At 43.0% G+C, this 18,489-nt stretch overlaps 1 protein-coding gene across 4 annotated transcripts in view; it reads right to left on the reverse strand.

Moving 5' to 3' along the window:
* Positions 1–18,489, reverse strand: part of NAAA (N-acylethanolamine acid amidase) — a 44,079-nt gene that overhangs the window by 11,918 nt on the left and 13,672 nt on the right. Inside the window, exons 6-11 of one of the 4 annotated variants that reach the window (XM_019962940.2) lie at positions 16,472–16,644; positions 16,254–16,316; positions 14,937–15,003; positions 13,452–13,480; positions 9,121–9,229; positions 8,204–8,277 (exon numbers count right to left, since the gene is read on the reverse strand). In XM_019962940.2, coding sequence (XP_019818499.2) covers positions 9,154–9,229; positions 13,452–13,480; positions 14,937–15,003; positions 16,254–16,316; positions 16,472–16,644 — 408 coding nt within the window. In that variant the 3' untranslated portion in view covers positions 8,204–8,277; positions 9,121–9,153. Of the gene's footprint in view, positions 1–8,203; positions 8,278–9,120; positions 9,230–13,451; positions 13,481–14,936; positions 15,004–16,253; positions 16,317–16,471; positions 16,645–18,489 lie in introns of those variants that run through there. The other 3 variants (XM_070791600.1, XM_070791601.1, XM_070791602.1) reach the window with 3 other exon arrangements.

An 18,489-nucleotide genomic window follows, 5' to 3' on the forward strand; every position in this document is an offset into this window, starting at 1 on the left:
CCTTCTTCCTCAGAGTCTATGAAAAGGAAGGAAATGCCCTTAGGGTACTTATTTAGAAACATGGAGATGGCCATCACCAATAAGGTATCACAGTCAACAGCTAGACCCTGTGGTCCTCCTTGCCTCTGAGCCATTCCTTCCACTGCCCTTTGAGTAAAGGCCACCGAGAAAGAGTCCTGAGTTCCTCTCGGACTATCTTTGTTCCTCACACTGTTGAAAGCCCTTCTGAATTCCAACCATACCCAACATCTGTCAGCAAGACATCTTACTCCCTATGAAATTCTCCTGTTGACCTCACCCCATATTACTCTTGCTCACTGTAATAAGCCTAACCTTGCCACCCCTTCTTCATCCTCTATGTACAAAACTCCTCACGACTATTTAACTTCGACAGACCACCTCTCTCTCTCTCTCACTTTTTGGCCATGCCACATGGCGTGTGGGATCTCAGTTGCCTGACCAGGGATCGAACCCACGTCCCCTTCACTGAAGCATGAAGTCTCAACTACTGGAGCACCAGGGGAGTCCTCAAAAGACCATTTCCTGAATCCCCATATGACTTGCAAGAAACCCCCTTAACAAATGTTGCTTTTTCATGGCTTACTGATGGTTCTTATTTAAAAGATGAAATGGTAAATATTGTGCTGGGTATGCAATTGTAACCTCTTCTGAAGTTAACAAGACAGTGTCTTTGCCTTTGGTTACCTCAGTACTACAGACTGAATGACATGCTTACTCAATCCTATATTTCAGCCATGGGCAAAACCATATATAATAATATTTATATAGACAGTAGATACTCCTTTGGAGTAGCCCATGACTTTGGAATGTTATGGAAGTAGTGAGATTTCCTTACATCTAATGGGGATAAAAATTTAAATGTCCCATATATTTAAGATTTATTAGATGTTATGCTCCTACCAGCCACTCTGGCTACTACTAAACTTCTGAGCATTTTAAACTTGACTCTCTGGAAGCTAAAGGGAACCACCTCACTGATATCTGCACTAAAAATTCTCTACTCTCACAGAAACCAACAACCAAACCTCTGTCATGGTCCAGAAAGATGTTCCCCCAAATGATAATCTAGAAAGATTAGCTAGAGATACCCAACAACTAGCTCCAGAAAAGGAAAAACAATATTGGAACTCTAGTTACTGTTGGTTCGGTAAAAAGAAAAAGCTCTGGTTTGGACCAAATGATGATCCAGTCCAGCCAGAGACTATAAAATTCCCATTACTGACTACAGTTGACCCTTGAAAAACACAATCCTTGAACTGCAAGGGTCCACTTATACTGGGATTTTTTTTTTCAATAAATACATACTACTGTACTACATGATCTGTATTTGGCTGATGTAGAATCCTGAATACAGAGGCCTGACTGTAAGTTATACAGCTGCAGGGGCATCTGTTGCCCTAACCCCTGCATTGCTCAAGGGTCAACCACACTGTATATGCATTGCATCATTCATCTACTGATAAAATTACGAACTTTATGAGCCAATATTGGGAAAATATTAATAAACACACTAAAAGTATCTACTTTATTGGCCATGCCCACCCAAAACACAAACCTGGAAAACCTATCCGTGCCATCTAGAACATTTTAAATTACCCAGTAGACTGTTTGAGGTTCAGCAAACGGATTTCCTCCAGCTTCCTCAACTCAAGGATATAAATAGGTTTTGGCAACAGTTGTTATGTTTTCTCACTGAACTGAAGCTTTCCCTTGTAGATAGGCCACTATCTCTTCTGGGGCTAAGATTCTATTAGAAAGGGCTTTCCTGGTGGCTCAGGCAGTAAAGAATCTGCCAGCAATGTGGGAGACCTGGGTTTTGTCCTTGGGTCAGGAAGATCCCCTGAAGAAAGGAATGGCTACCCACTCCAGTATTCTTGCCTGGAGCATTCCATGAACAGAGGAGCCTGGTGAGCTACAGTCCATGGGGTCTCATAGAGTTGGACACAACTGACCTACTAACACTTTCACTTTCACCGAGCAAACCCCACCTCAAACATCATAGTGACCAGGGAATTCACTTCAGCCAGGTGCTTGGACAAGTCTGTGCTGGCTGGCCAGTTCTATAATACTTTCACCGTGCTTACCAGCCAAAATCCCCAGGGCCAGTTAAATGCATGAACGGCACCATTAACTCTAAAGGCAAAAATCTGTAGAGACTCTTCAAATATCCTGCCCAAAGTCATTGTCATTGGTCCTTCTAAATCTTAGGTCTATGTATCCCTTTTGCAACCCATAAACTCTCACCCTTTGAGATAATCACAGATGCCCAATGCTCCTAGCTCCTGCTTCTTTTGACCTATAGCTAATAAGAGGATACATACTCAATTATTTTAGGGACTTCCAGACGGTCAGTGGTAAAGAATCTGCCTGCTGGTACAGGAGACACAACAGACTTGGGTTTGATCCTTGGGTTGGGAAGATACTCTGGAATAGGAAATGGCAACCCATTCCAGTATTCTCACTTGGAAAATTCCAAGGACAGAGGAACTTGGCAGGCTACAGTCCATGGGGTTGCAAAGAGTTGGACACAATTGAGCACATAGGAATATACTTTATTATTTTAAAGACCTAATTTTTCCTGTTGAAAATAACTATGATTTAGTAGAACAATCTTTTTCACAGCATGCTCTCTGGAGACAAAGGTCTTCAGTATCATCTCTTACAACCTAGAGATTTCATCTCTTACAACCTAGAGATTTCATCTCTTACAACCTAGAGATTTCATCTCTTACAAGAGACATCTTCAAAGACATCCCTTGGGGACTTCCCTGGTGATCCAGTGGTTAAGACAGTGCTTTCAATGCAATGGGTGCAGGTTTGATCCCTGGTTGGGCTTCTCTGATAGCTCAGTTGGTAAAGAATCTGCCTGCAATGTAGGAGACCCCGTTTTGATTCCTGGGTTGGGAAGATCCACTGGAGAAGGTATAGGCTATGCACTCCAGTATCCTTGAGCTTCCCTTGTGGCTCAGCTGGTAAAGAATCCACCTGCAATGCAGGAGACCTGGGTTCAATCACTGGGTTGGAAAGATCTCCTGGTTAAGGGAAAGGCTACCCACTGTAGTTATTTTGGCCTGGAGAATTCCATGTACTGTATAGTTCATGGGGTCGCAAAGAGTCAGATACGACTGAGTGACTTTCACTCTCCCTTCACTTTGATCCCTGGTCAGGGAACTAAGATCCCACATGCTATGTGGCACAGCCAAAAAATAAAATAATTTAAAAAAGTTTTAATTTAATTCCAATCTTGCTGGAAGGGCTCTTACCAACTGTTGTTAACCAATCCTCATACTGCTGAGATCCAGGGAACAGACCCTTGGATCCTTATATCACATATAAAGAAAGCACCAAACCCTGATTGGACCTGCACAGCAACTGATGATCGGAAGTCAAGATTTCCAGGAATTGAAACAGATGACAGCTGAAGGAGACAGCTTCCCCAAGGTGGCCAGATCAGGCCAGGATACCTTTCCCCACTGTTTCTTGCCTTTTCTCCTTTTCTTGGAAAGACAATGCTCTTATGTGCCCTTCTCAACCTGCTGCTTATGAGAGAAACCTCTGATGGTTGGCTTTGCCATCAGAAACTCCAGTCTGTACACGACAGCAGTGACTCTTTAGTCTGTTCTGTGACCAGTTTTTCATTTATCCTTAACGGCACTAATTTTACTCAACTTCCCCTCAACGTTAGCTACAGAGTGAAACTGCCATCAACATTCCCTCCCCTGCTGTTTCCTCCTGAAGACCACACTGATGACAGTGATGATAGTACCATCCTAGATCAACTTAAAATTATGACACTACAGCAACCGCCCCCCTCAAGCCCCTACTTTTATAATGTTTGTCCAAAAAAACAACTTAAAGTCAAGTACCCTGTGCTGTCATGTTAGACAATGGTCTTTTTGGCTTGGAGGAATCCTTCCAGAATGCTCTCAAAACATCACTGACCCCTGGTTGACTAATGCCAACAGCTCCATTTCCACAAATTCACTAATAAACAACGACACTTCAGCTGGAGTCCTTTGTGTTCTGGTTTCATCTTTGTTTGTGAAGGATGTTATCATCCCTGGGTTAATAAATGTCAGGACAGTTGGTGAATGGGAGGACAATGCTCACTACGACATCTAGTTGTTCCACTGTCCATTTATAACTGATCTGAAACTGGACCAACCCCTTAAGCCTACATCAGAGAACCCAAAGTTAACTGGCTGGCAGGGTACAAGACTCTGGGCTTGCCTCATCCGGAGATCTTTCCTCCTTTCTTGGTTTGGAGTATACATTAGTGAGCACATGACTGGAAATCTATCCATCACCCTAGGTAACATAGCTGACTCTTCACCACCAGAGCAATAGCTGCTCAACAACAGCGTTAGATTTCTGTCCACTTTAGTAACAGGAGAGCCAGTTTTTTTGTCAGCAAGAGCAAGTTTATTTGGGAATAGTCACAGGAGTACAATTTGGGATGTGCAAACTATGGCAGACCACAGGCAAATCCAGAGAACAAGAAAGAGGAGTTTGTTTTTAAAGGGAAAAGAAGGGGCTTGGGAGGCAGTGTAATCAGGAAAGAGTTCACTGGAGGAAGCCAGCAGTCTAAAGTATGGAGACTTCTCATTGGTTGGGCAGCTACAGTTTGATTGGCTGGGCTGTCGCCAGAGTTTTCTTCTTCCTGTTGGGTAGTAGAGTAGGCAACACCTTCCTGTCTGAGATGTAGACATAAATCTCTTCCTGTGTGGAGTACAGTCCCCACATACAAACGAGTTCCATTCCAAGAGTGTATTTGTAAGTCCAATTTGTTCGTATGCCCAACAAAGTTAGCCTAGGTACGCAACTAATACAATCAGCTATATAGTACTGTACTGTAATAGGTTTATAATTCTTTACACGCAAATAATACATAAAAACAAACACACAAAAGAAGTAAAACATTTTAAATCTTACAGCACCTTGAAAAGTACATTAGTACAACAGCTGGCATATAGGGGCTGGCATCAAGTGAACAGGCAAGGAAAGTCATTGACTGGAGGAGGGAGAGGAGTTGGAAGATGTTAGGGATGAAGGATGGTCAGCAATAGGAGATGGAGGGCAAGGGGCAATTTCACTAATGTCTGACACTGATGGCACAGGCTCTGGTTCCTTGCTGGAACAAGATGCATTTGCTTCTTTGAGGATTGAAGGTTCGTATATAGGGGGCTTACTGTGATCAATGATGCATTGGTTGGGAGCGGTTCCCCTACAGGCCTGTCTCTGCTCCAGTTTTAGCTGAGGTTTCCTTAATTCTGCAATACCTTGGCTAAGGTGCTGTTAGGTAACCAAACTTCCCTTGACTACCTTGCAGAACAAGCACTGCTTGTTGCTCATGGATACATTTCTCTGGGAAAGTAGAAACTCAATTACAAAAAATCAGGGAACAAGAACACTGGTTACAACGTTTCACCTGATTCCCCATGGTCCTTCAATCTTTAGGACAATTATACAAACTGGATTCATCATTCTGCTTTTAATTTTGACTTGCATCACCATTTTAAGACTTTGTGCCTGTTGGCTGGCAAATATCTGCAGGAATGATGCACCAAACCGTATGATGTCAGCTCAACACTTTGCTTTCAGATTCCAAGGCTTACAACCTTGACAAGACGTAACTTAAGAACGGGAGATGCCTGAGAGCTCCTCTTTACCTTCCTTGTTGCTCAAATGTGGCAAATAGCAAATGCTGTTTGCTCTTTCCGCCAACACAACTCTTAGGAAAGGTCCTTCCTGGCACTGAGGGACGCAGACAAAAATATTTCAGCCAAAACAAACAACATGATGCTGCATCAGTGATGCTTTCAGAGAAAGGTCTTGATCAAAAGGGAGAAATGTGAAAACAGATAAAGCATACTGTTGCTGCTACTGCTGCTAAGTCGCTTCAGTTGTGTCCAACTCTGTATGACCCCATAGACAGCAGCCCACCAGGATCCCCCGTCCCTGGGATTCTCCAGGCAAGAACACTGGAGTGCGTTGCCATTTCCTTCTCCAATGCAGGAAAGTGAAAAGTGAAAGTGAAGTCGTTCAGTCCTGTTCGACTCTTAGCGACCCCATGGACTGCAGCCTACCAGGCTCCTCCGTCCATAGGATTTTCCAGGCAAGAAAATCCTATGGAGTGGGGTGCCATTACCTTCTCCGATAAAGCACGCGAGCATGCTAAGGTCACTTCAGTCATGTCTGACTCTTCACAACCCCATGGACTGTAGCCTGCAAGGCTCCTCTGTCCTTAGGATTCTCCAGGCAAAGATCCTGGAATGGGTTGCCACTTCCTCCTCCATGGGACCTTCCCAACCCAGGATCAAATCCGCATCTCTTATGTCTCTTGCATTGGCAGGCAGGTTCTTTACCACCAGTGTCACTTGGGAAGCCCAGATAAAGACTCTACACATGGACATCACCAGATGGTCAACACTGAAATCAGATGGATTATGTTCTTTGCAGCCAAAGATGGAGAAGCTCTATACAGTCAACAAAAACAAGACCGGGAGCTGACTGTGGCTCAGATCATGAACTCCTTATTACCAAATTCAGACTTAAATTGAAGAAAGTAGGGAAAACCACTAGATCATTCAGGTATGACCTAAATCAAATCCCTTATGATTATACAGTGGAAGTGAGAAATAGATTTAAGGGCCTAGATCTGATAGATAGAGTGCCTGATGAACTATGGAATGAGGTTCGTGACATTGTACAGGAGACAGGGATTAAGACCATCGCCATGGAAAATAAATGCAAAAAAGCAAAATGACTGTCTGGGGAGGCTTTACAAATAGCTGTGAAAAGAAGAGAAGCGAAAAGCAAAGGAGAAAAGGAAAGATATAAGCATCTGAATGCAGAGTTCCAAAGAATAGCAAGAAGAGATAAGAAAGCCTTCCTCAGTGATCAGTGCAAAGAAATAGAGGAAAACAACAGAATGAGAAAGACTAGAGATCTCTTCAAGAAAATTAAAGATACCAAAGGAACATTCCATGCAAAGATAGACTCAATAAAGGACAGAAATGGTATGGACCTAACAGAAGCAGAAGATATTAAGAAGAGGTGGCAAGAATACACAGAAGAACTGTACAAAAAAGATCTTCATGACCCAGATAATTACGATGGTGTGATCACTCACCTAGAGTCAGACATCCTGGAATGTGAAGTCAAGTGGGCCTTAGAAAGCATCACTACGAACAAAGCTAGTGGAGGTGATGGAATTCCAGTTGAGCTATTTCAAATCCTGGAAGATGATGCTGTGAAAGTGCTGCACTCAATATGCCAGCAAATTTGGAAAACTCAGCAGTGGCCACAAGACTGGAAAAGGTCAGTTTTCATTCCAATCCCAAAGAAAGGCAATGCCAAAGACTGCTCAAACTACTGCACAATTGCACTCATCTCACACGCTAGTAAGGTAATGCTCAAAATTCTCCAAGCCAGGCTTCAGCAATACATGAACCGTGAACTTCCTGATGTTCAAGCTGGTTTTAGAAAAGGCAGAGGAACCAGAGATAAAGCATACTTGATTTTAAATGGAGTGGGGAAGCCATGAAAAGAAAGTTGTTATCTATGGTTATACAGCCAGGAGGAAGAAAGATTTTTTGCGTTTCTCAGCAACAGCAAACTAACCATCGCTTGCAACCAATGTGAAACTGCAACAACCTTGAACTCTCATTTTCTTCTAATGAACTTTTGTTCAAAACAGTGCTCCCCAATTTCCTCCCACATTCCAATAAAAGCTAACATCCCCTTTGTTTTTTAGACTTGCCTATGGTTTGCCATTGTTTGCTTGTCTTGAATTGTTAAATCCTCTGCTATTCCCTAATAAACTTCTCTCTGCTTAAAAATAATTGCTGTTAATTTTATTTAAGGCTGGCAGATACTTCCAGAAGCACTTCCTAATGAATAAGGAGGTCTTACCTGCTCATTTCTTTATAAGCTGAGATATGACACATAGGTATAAATAATGGTGAGAAGCTGGGAATAAAGCCTGAGGATATAGCTTGCCCTCTGAGATCAAAAAAATTATCTTTGAGTTGTTCAAGCTGGCATAGAAGAAGCTCAGAGAAGGTCAAGGCAAACCTTGAAGAAAGGACGCCCACTACCCACTTTACCATGCCAGGCTCCAGACGGATCCTCCTGCTCCCACTGCACAAGGTTGAAAAGTTTAATGAGGAAGAAGCCTGTATTGGTCATAAAATATAATCTTTTCACTTTATTTTTTAAAGTGCAGCTCTTCAAAAATTTCATTTAAAAAATCATCTGTAAGGGAAAAAAAATAGGCTTAATTTAAACTGATTTTAATATCCTCATAAGTGAATGACCAAACATCAGGCTAGGTTTATAAACTTCACAAGATCCTTGCAATCAGAAAAGGTGTTCTGTCCATCAGTGGCTGCCAAGATGGTTCGATTTTAGGGGCAGCAGAAAGGACTCCTGCTTCTTCCTTACATCTTTCCTCTCACCTACAGACTCACTGATGCCTACAACAAATTCTGAGTGTCCTTGGTCCTTCAGGGTCTGTCTGCAAAGGAACTGGGCTTGCCTCCCTGTTACTTGGGACACACAGAAGTCTTACAGATATTTGCCCCTCTGCCGTAAGTGAAGAGGTAACACTTTGCCCTGAAAGCAGGTTTTAATAAAGGGCAAAGGTCACTGGGCATCAGATGATTAGCTTTCAATCAAACAATTAAAAATAAATACCTAATTGTGACAATGAGTACATGCTGTCACCTCAGTCATGTCCAACTCTTTGCAACCCCACAGACCGTAGCCCACCAGGCTCCTCTGTCCATGGGATTTTCCAGGCAAGAATACTGGAGTGGCTTGCCATTCCCTTCTCCAGGGGATCTTCCCGACCCAGCGATCGAACCCAAGTCTCCTGCATTACAGGCAGATTCTTTACCAGCTGAGTCACCAGGAAAGCCCAATTGCAACAATAACCTGACACAAATGACAACCATACACCAGATACCTGTCAGAAAATATTATGTATGTATTAATGTTGAGGATGCCACTGTCTTCCAGGAGAAATACCAACACACATCTACCTGCCCCTAGCCCCACCCCTTGGGGAAAACACACAAAATAACAACTTTAGCAAACCTTCATAGAATAGGTGAACTCTCTCTTCTGCTTTTAACTCAGATTCCTGATCCTAGTCATGTACTTGTCTGGGTTGGCAGCACTCATTACGGTAGTATAGATTGTATAGCTGAAAATAAAGAGAGGAATTTTAATATACACATCATTTTCTCTAATATCCAAAGAGGAAAAAACAATCCCAAGCCTTCCACCTAACACTTGGGATCATGGACAAGAATACAAATAGAGATCTACGTATATCAGAATAATTAAAAGTTATAATTCAAGCAACCACACAAAGTGTTCTTTCCTATTCTGAAAACACTGTGGGAGGCTGAGTTTAAATTTAAAATTCTCAGATCCCTCTGAGTTCCTCCGTGGCAGGAGGGAGAGCTGGCTTTGGCCTTCAGCCTCGTTCTGCCTTGCCCACAGGTGGCACATGTATGGACACTCCACTGTTACATCCAGGCTTCAGCTGCGACACCCAGCCATCCCCCACCAGACACAGGACATCCACAATGGCCGCACACTGCCCTCAAGAGACCACCAGCAGGAAGCAGACCGCACAGGCCCTGGAAATGGCTTTGGTGCTGTTCAGGCTAAGAATTCCAGGGTCCTAGGTACTTAGGTCAGACTCTGAGTGGATTCCTTATATCATGGGAGAGTCAGAGGAAGGCCAGAGTGGGGCCCCTAGAGCTCAAGAATCAAGACCAGGGGCCCACTTGCCTAGATCTAAGGATGAAAAGTACAATGTCACTCATTCAACATTCTGCAGAGTAAGAGATCCCAATAACTTGCATGTGTGCGCGCACACACACTCAGGTACTTCACTTCATTTCTTTCATCTACCTCTTGCCCCAGACACTATCTGGGATTCATGCTCAAAGCATCTGGAGCCAGGCTATTTAGGGATAGGTGCTGGCACCCTGCAGCTGAATCGTACACCGGACTGAAGACAGCACTATGAGCACATGCAGAGCTCATCCAAAGGTAATGAAGGTTCCCAGAACAGGATCTCAGTTACTTATTTGGTCACAATTCTATTCTCCATCACTGCTGCAATATTTCCTCTGCTGATAGCCACAGCAGAGGATGGTGTTCTACTGCAGGGGCATGTAATTTTGTAGCACAGCACAAGGGGGAAGCATAGAGATAACTGCTTCTGTTCAGACATTTCTATTAACCTCACACATAAAATAGACTTTAGTTCAGTTCAGTTCAGTCACTCAGTCGTGTCCGACTCTGCGACCCCATGAATCGCAGCACGCCAGGCCTCCCTGTCCATCACCAACTCCCGGAGTTCACTCAAACTCATGTCCATCGAGTTGGTGATGCCATCCAGTCATCTCATCCTCTGTCATCCCCTTCTCCTCCTACCCCCAATCCCTGCCAGCATCAGGGTCTTTTCCAATGAGTCAACTCTTTGCATGAGGTGGTCAAAGTATTGGAGTTTCAGCTTTAGCATCAGTCTTTCCAATGAACACCCAGGACTGATCTTTAGGATGGACTGGTTGGACGTCCTTGCAGTCCAAGGGATTCTGAAGAGTCTTCTCCAACACCACAGTTCAAAAGCATCAATTCTTTGGCGCTCAGCTTTCTTCACAGTCCAACTCTCACATCCATACATGACTACTGGAAAAACCATAGCCTTGACTAGACGGACCTTTGTTGGCAAAGTAATGTCTCTGCTTTTGAATATGCTACCTAGGTTGGTCATAACTTTCCTTCCAAGGAGTAAGCGTCTTTTAATTTCATGGCTGCAATCATCATCTGCAGTGATTTTGGAGCCCCCCAAAAATAAAGTCTGACACTGTTTCCACTGTTTCGCCATCTATTTTCCATGAAGTGATGGGACCAGATGCCATGATCTTAGTTTTCTGAATGTTGAGCTTTAAACCAACTTTTTCACTCTCTTCTTTCACTTTCATCAAGACGCTTTTTAGTTCCTCTTCACTTTCTGCCATAAAGGTGGTGTCATCTGCATATCTGAGGTTATTGATATTTCTCCCAGCAATCTTGAATCCTTAGTTGATAGTAATCATTACATGTAAAGGGCCTGAGAGTCAGGGATCTGTGTTACTTCTGGTTCAGGGATCATTATCATTTAAAGGTCGTTCCTTTTGGGTTTTCAATTAGACAGTAGAGAAAAATGCTTCTTGGTAAACTTTAGAATTTCTGACAAATCTCTTTTGACAAAGCATTTCAGATGCCATTTAAACATTTGTAGTCTTTTAACTCAGTAATCCTACTTCTGGGAATTAGGCCAAAGAAAATAATAAAAAGCGGGATGGGAGGGGAATAATGTACTAATAATATTTATTTCAGAGTTTTAATGACAGAAAACTAACAACTGAATAATTTTTAACTCAATTATACTACATTTGATTATCTATGATGAAACCATTTAAAGTTATATGGGCTGTTTACAGTATGGAAACTGCTTTATTACGATAAATATTGATTATACTACTAATCTTTAAAAAACATCATTTATATAACTTTTAAAAACTATAAGAACACAAAAATAGGTTTTCATATATATTTTTTAAATGAATATTGAAAGGGCAATATTGTGCCCTAGTGGAAGTGGGTTGGAGCTGACTCCGGGAGGCTAGTGAGAACCAATGGTTAAATATTCAGGAAGGTTATGAGCCAACTGTAATCCTGAAGTAGGTCAGGGTAGGTGTTTACACCATGGAAGTCAATACATGTTACAAATACATGCTACAAATCAGGAGAATCTTTTGTTTTTGCTCTCCCTGCCCTCAACGAGCTAGTTCACTAATACAGTACTGGGTCATTTGTGACCCAAATAACTCATTTGTTAGAGTGGGAAAATACTAATTTGTTTTTTCTGTTTTTGGCTGTTAGAATATGTTTACAGGGAATTTTTAACAATTATCTTTTTATCTGCTGCTGCTGCTGCTAAATTGCTTCAGTCATGTCCGACTCTGTGCGACCCCATAGACGGCAACCCACCAGGCTCCCCCGTCCCTGGGATTCTCCAGGTCTGGACATACTTAAAAACAATTCCAAAGACATGTATTCCTGTTGTGGTGCAAAGTGAGAAGAGTAACACCAGTTTTTAAAATGTCATTGTAAACATATAGCTGATTCACTTTGCTGTACAGTAGAGGCTAACACAACACTGTTAAGCAATTATACTCTAACAATTTTTTTTTTTAAAGAAAGTGTCATTGTACCTAAGGAATCTTAGAACACCCAAATACTACAAAAGTTCTTCCAGAGGCTGTCAGGAAAACTGCTGTTTTACAGTTGTGTAAAAGAGGATCCTTTAAAGAAAAAAATCAATTGGGTATTTGAAACTAAAACTCACTTTACAAATTTTATCTGTACTAGACTCTTTCATGCATTGGAGAAGGAAATGGCAACCCACTCCAGTGTTCTTGCCTGGAGAATCCCAGGGATGGGGGAACCTGGTGGGCTGCCATCTATGGGGTCGCAGAGTCGGACACGACTGAAGCGACTTACTAGACTATTTCTTGAAGAATACCATTTTAATATTCTTGCCTTGGAGAAAGAAGCAAGGATAATGAGAAAGTAGGAAATGCTGGGCTTGGGAATTTATGGAAGTATAAGAAGGAGACAGGACTCTGTATTGACTTGCTTCCTCTTTTATATTAGTAAATTAAGCCCTGCCTCACTGATTGTTGATAAGGCAATCAGGCATCACTGGGAGGGGGAGGGGGCCCTGAGGAGTGGGCTACTGGCCCATTTAGCCTTGTTAAGATGGTGACAGTGGACCTTCAGAGAGTCCTGTGCAAGTTTGGCGGGGGCTACACTTCAAGTTTAATTAAGAGCCTCCTGTGGCAGCGGCAAGACAGCCCAGCGATTCACCTCAGAAAAGGAGGTGGGTGAAATCCCAGCCTGTAGATCCGAGAAGCCATAGCTCACAGAATGCTATTGTCAAGGGCACAGGCTAAAAGAGAATCATTCACTTAGGCACTGAATCATCTGTGAAATGAGGATGAGGGTAGCAGAAACTCCCCGGGGAGATAAAGGAAAGCCAAAGGTGGCTACAGTTTAGTCCTCAGAGTGATGAACACGTCATGCCCTCTTCTTCCAGATCACCCTATCCTCCTTAGCTCTGGTTTTCTCCATGGACTTCCCACTTGACATGGTACATGAGTTAATCTTCCCCTCCCTGCCTCCTCCTGCTCCTGCCAGTAGAATGCTGGTCCCAGGAGAACAGAGACTTTGTCACTGTTGTGTTCACAGCACCTAGACAACCTGCTCTGTGGGAGCCCTCAGGTCCCTGCTGAGCCAAAAAGTGCATGAGAGAGTCTACCGTGCTGGGGTGATGCATGACGCATGCTTAACACGTCACTTACTTGTTACAAACTGGAAACACTGATAAGACCTGCATGGGAAAAATCATATTAAAAGACATTTACAAATACATAAATTTAATTTTAAAAAAGACTACTAAAAATTTAAAAAGATACATGCACTCCAATGTTCAAGGCAGCATTATTTACAATTACCATGATATAGAAGCAACATAAGTGTCCATCAACAAATGAATAAAGAAGATGTGATAAATATATGTGTACTCAGTCATGTCCAATTCTTTGCAACCCCCTGGACCTCTCCTCTGTCCATGGGATTTTCCGGGAAAAAATACTGGAGTGGGTTGCCGTGTGAATATATATACACACACACACACACTATATATATATATATATATATACACATACATATACACACACACACACACACAGTGGAATACTGCTGCTGCTGCTGCTAAGTCGAGTCAGTCGTGTTTGACTCTGTGCGACCCCATAGACGGCAGCCCACCAGGCTCCTCCGTCCCTGGGATTCTCCAGGCAAGAACACTGGAGTGGGTTGTCATTTCCTTCTCCAATGCATGAAAGTGAAAAGGGAAAGTGAAGTCGCTCAGTCGTGTCCGCCTCTTAGCGACCATACTAGTTAACCATAAAAAAGAATGAAATATTGCCATTTGCAATAACATGGGTGGACTTGGAGGGGACTATGCTAAGTGAAATAAGGCAGAGAAAGAAACATATTCTATGATATCACTAATATATTGAATGTAAAAATTAAAAATGAATGTATATAGCAAAACAGAAACAGACTTATAGACAAGAGAACAGACTAGTGGGGAGAAGGAAGGAGTGCAAGCAAATTAAGGGTATGGAATTAAGACATACAAACTACTATATAAAATAAGATTCAAGGATATATTACAAAACACAGGAAATATAGCCAATATGTTATAATGACTAGAAACAGACTATAACCTTTAAAAACACTGTGTTGTATGCTGCGCTGTGCTGTGCTTAGTTGCTCAGCCGTGTCCAATTCTTTGCAGCCCCAGGGAGTGTAGCCCACCAGGCACCTCTCTCCATGGGGATTCTCCAGGCGAGAATACTATGTTGTATACCTGAAGCTTATATAGTATTTTATAGCAAGTATACTTCAATAAAATAATACTACCAATAAATCAAAGACTATTAAAAGGTAGGAGAAATACATGCAGACTATCTACAGGAAAAAAATAACTTTGGTTTATCTTGGGGTGATAGTTTTGAAACCTTTCTCTTATTTTTTCTTTTAAACAAATGAACATATGTTATGACTATGCCTTTTTTTTTATTTTAACATGCAGAAAGGTTAAGATGGACACGTTAATCTACATGGTTACAAGCTCAGAAAATGTCATCTGGCTTTTCTTCTATATGTTTTCAACCAGGTAAAACTTTAACAATGTTTGATTTCAGAGAATTTTTTTTAATCACTATTGAGAAAGACACCAAACATCCTGGGTGAAAACTGGACACTGTGACACAAGTTACCTGGAAGAGTGTCTCCAGGCTGAGGTTGGCCTGGCCGGTGGCATTCAGGGCTTTGATGGCGGGTGTCCTGTAAGGACAATGATCAAAGGTCATCTGGCACTTCAGGAAACCCTGAGTCCCTCTAGCTTTCATCTGGGGAGGCTCAATACAAAGCCTAGCCTCAGTATCGCCCTTTCCTCTGAACAGACGCTGGCCCCCACGTATGTGTGTTGCCTTGCCTCAGACCACCATGGTAAAGGCATTCAAGAGCCAGGCCCAGTGGCCCCATCTGCTCAAGGAAGCAGGATGGGGAAAACGTTTGCTGTGACCTGAACTGTTGCCATCCGACATGTGGGCCAGTAAAATCAAGGAAAAGTATATGACTACTTGCTCTTTGGAGACACACTGAATTATAATTAAAGAGTTTTTCAAAATTAGAAGGGACATTAAGGCACCCAGTTTTATTTATTTATTGTCGTTGTTTGTATGTTTGTGTTTTTGGCCATGTGCAGAATCTTAGTTTCCCAAACAGGGATCAAATCCAGGCTCCCACACAGGATTTCAGAATAGGCTTTCAGCACAAAGTTCTAAACACTGGACCCCCAGGGAATTCCTCAGTTTATTTAAGTTAGAAAATATTTTCCTTCCCAAAATAGTCTTACATAGGAAACCATGAATCTTGTTCCATCATTTCCTTTTAAAGATGAATCAACAACAGAGAGACTCACAGACTTAGAGAACAAACTTATGGTTGCCAGGGAGGAAGGGATAGTTAGGGAGTTTGGGACGGACATGTACACACTGCTATATTTAAATGGATAGCCAGCAAAGACCTACTGTATAGCATAAGGAACTCTGCTTAATGTTATGTGGCAGCCTGGATAGGAGTGAGCTTGGGAGAGAATGGATACATGTGTACATTCAGCTGAGTCCCTTTGCTGTTCACCTGAAGCTATCACAACATTGTTAATCAGCTATACTCCAATACAAAAAAAAAAAGTTTTAAAATAAAAAATAAAAAAGGGGGGGTGGGGAAGATAGGTCAACAGAGGCTCAAGAGGCCACCCAGTGAGTCATCAGCAGAGCTAGTGGTGAAATCTAGGGTTCCTGCCCCCGAGGCCAGAATCAACCTTGTCCTCCCAACTCCCAACCAGCTTCCTGTCATGCTGTCTACCACATACTACACTCTCCCATCCTGGCTGAGGCACTGGCCGGGGGCCCAGGTACATCTTCTGGGAGGGGACAGCATCTGTAGTCCTTTCCATTTCCTGGAGTAGGAGGGGCACGTTCTCCTGACCACAAGAAAACACTGCAAACCAGGCAGTGTGCAGAGCCTACCTTCGGTCATCTGCTTTAGGCACTGGCTTCCAGTGGTCATAATTTGTCTCAACTCGGAACCACCTGCAACAAAGCACATCATCTTGTCTTACCTGAGGTCAACTGGGACACAGCTAAAGAAAAAAAAGCACATATAAAAATAAACAGTATCTCTAGGCTCATCAATTTAAAAAAAAGATTATTGATACAAAATGACCAGAGCCTTTAATTCTACTCACGCTCCATTTAAAGGATCTAGAGGCCATATGTCTGCAGGGCCACCTCTGTTCCTTGTGATGACCACTCCCTCCTTGGGGGATGTGCCGCCAACAATGTAATAAACATCAGCAATAAGCGGTGTCTTGGCCAGTTTGTAAACAGCTGCTTCAAAGTTTTCCGATTCACTCAGAGTCTGAAGAGAAAGACAAACCTGCATTAGCATCATCATAGTTGTCACTTACCCACACCAGGTGATGGACAATTGGTCCAAAACACATACTCCTGCTCTATGAACCCATGGCTATAATCTTGAACTGTTCTGACCTCATTCCCTTGTCATCAGGGCTCCTGAGATGGAGGAAGCTCCAGTGGAAAGGCAACAGCAAGAGGGTTTTTCTCACAAAAGAAGAGAACTTTGACATGTTATTTTGGGTGAGAGGGCTTCCCTTGTGGCTCAGCTGGTAAAGAATCCGCCCGCAATGCAGGAGACCTGGGTTTGATCCCTGGGTTGGGAAGATCCCCTGGAGAAGGGAAAGGCTACCCACACCAGTATTCTGACCTGGAGAATTCCATCAACTGTACAGTCCATGGGGTTGCAAACAGTTGGACATGACTGAGTGACTTTCACTTCACTTCACTTGGGTGAGAGACCCTGCTCACCAAAACAAAGGCTGTATGATTTCAAGGCAGATCACCCTTGCAAAGGTCTCCCCATGTTCTTCACTGATTTGTTCTCTCTGCAGGCATTTCTTGAATACCTATACTATGTCAGGCACTGTGCTGCTGTGGCAACAGAGCTGTCAATATGATGGGCCCAGTCCTTATTCTCCCCAGACTTCCATAGATGAAAGTAAAGTCAACAGACAATAGCGACACAACGTAATGAGTGTCACCACCAGAGGAGATGCTGCGGAAGTCACAGCAGGGGACTGGTCCTTACCCAGGCCATTGAGTAGACCTCCAAGGGAGGTGTCACGTGAGCTGAGGTCAGAGAGACAAACAGAAGTCAGACCAGAGAAAGCAGTGATTGTGAGGGGTTGGGAGTGGGGGTGGGGAAGAGCTTCAGCTCAATGAACAGATTGGCAAAGGGCTGGAGAGGAAAGACAGCGTGCTGGGTTAGAGTGGCAAGCTGAACTGGACTTCCTGATCACTTCCGTAGGTCCACAGCACGGATGGTTAAGGGGATCACTTTCCAAATCTTCTGCTTCCACGTGTACTCTTTTCTCAAGCTGATCTTGCTGGAGAATGTCCTGGCTAGAGGGCCAGTCCCTCCCACCTACACCTTCACCAACACTATTTCATCACTTTTAGAGGGTACAGCCATCTCACCCTCCTGAATAGTGTCAAAGTCCAGTGTCAAGGGTAGGGAGAGGGGCAAACAAAAGAACGATTCAAAACACTGGGGTCTGCAAAGGTGCCATCATTCAGCATCATAAACCATTAACCACGGCAAGCTTTGTGGACTTTTCCCAGCCTTATGTATATCGCTTGCTGTCAGGGTAGGGTAGTGAGACTTGAGCTGGTTTGTTCTGAACTCAGCAAAATTATATGTGAGGCAATAGATGATATTGTGATGGAATACGTGATGGAATATTTTTTGGATTATATTACCTATAGCATCCTCTAAGTGCTAGCGAAGAATTCCTTGCCTCTAACAGAATTCTGTAAGAACAAAGCAAAAGAACATCAGTAAGAAATACTGAAAGTAGCTGGACTTTCCTGGTGGTCCAGTGGTTATGACTCCGTGCTTCCAATTCAGAGGCCATGGGCTTGATCCCTGGGTAGGGAACTAAGATCCCACATGCCACATGGTGCAGTCAAAACAAAAAAAAAAGAAAGAAATACTGAAGGCAGTGGTGACTGCTATTATTCACCCTAGTGGCACACTGAGGGGGAGATAGGAAGCTCATCTATCTCAGGGAACAGAGGAAATGGAGTGAGTGCTAATGGGTGCAGGTTTCTCCTCAGGGGAATGAAGATGTTCTAAAACTGACCATAGTGATGGTTGCATAACTGTGACTTATACTAAAAACTAGTG

The sequence above is a fragment of the Bos indicus genome, chromosome 6 (genome assembly GCF_029378745.1).
Source record: "Bos indicus isolate NIAB-ARS_2022 breed Sahiwal x Tharparkar chromosome 6, NIAB-ARS_B.indTharparkar_mat_pri_1.0, whole genome shotgun sequence".
In the NCBI taxonomy this organism is placed as follows: Eukaryota; Metazoa; Chordata; class Mammalia; order Artiodactyla; family Bovidae; genus Bos; species Bos indicus.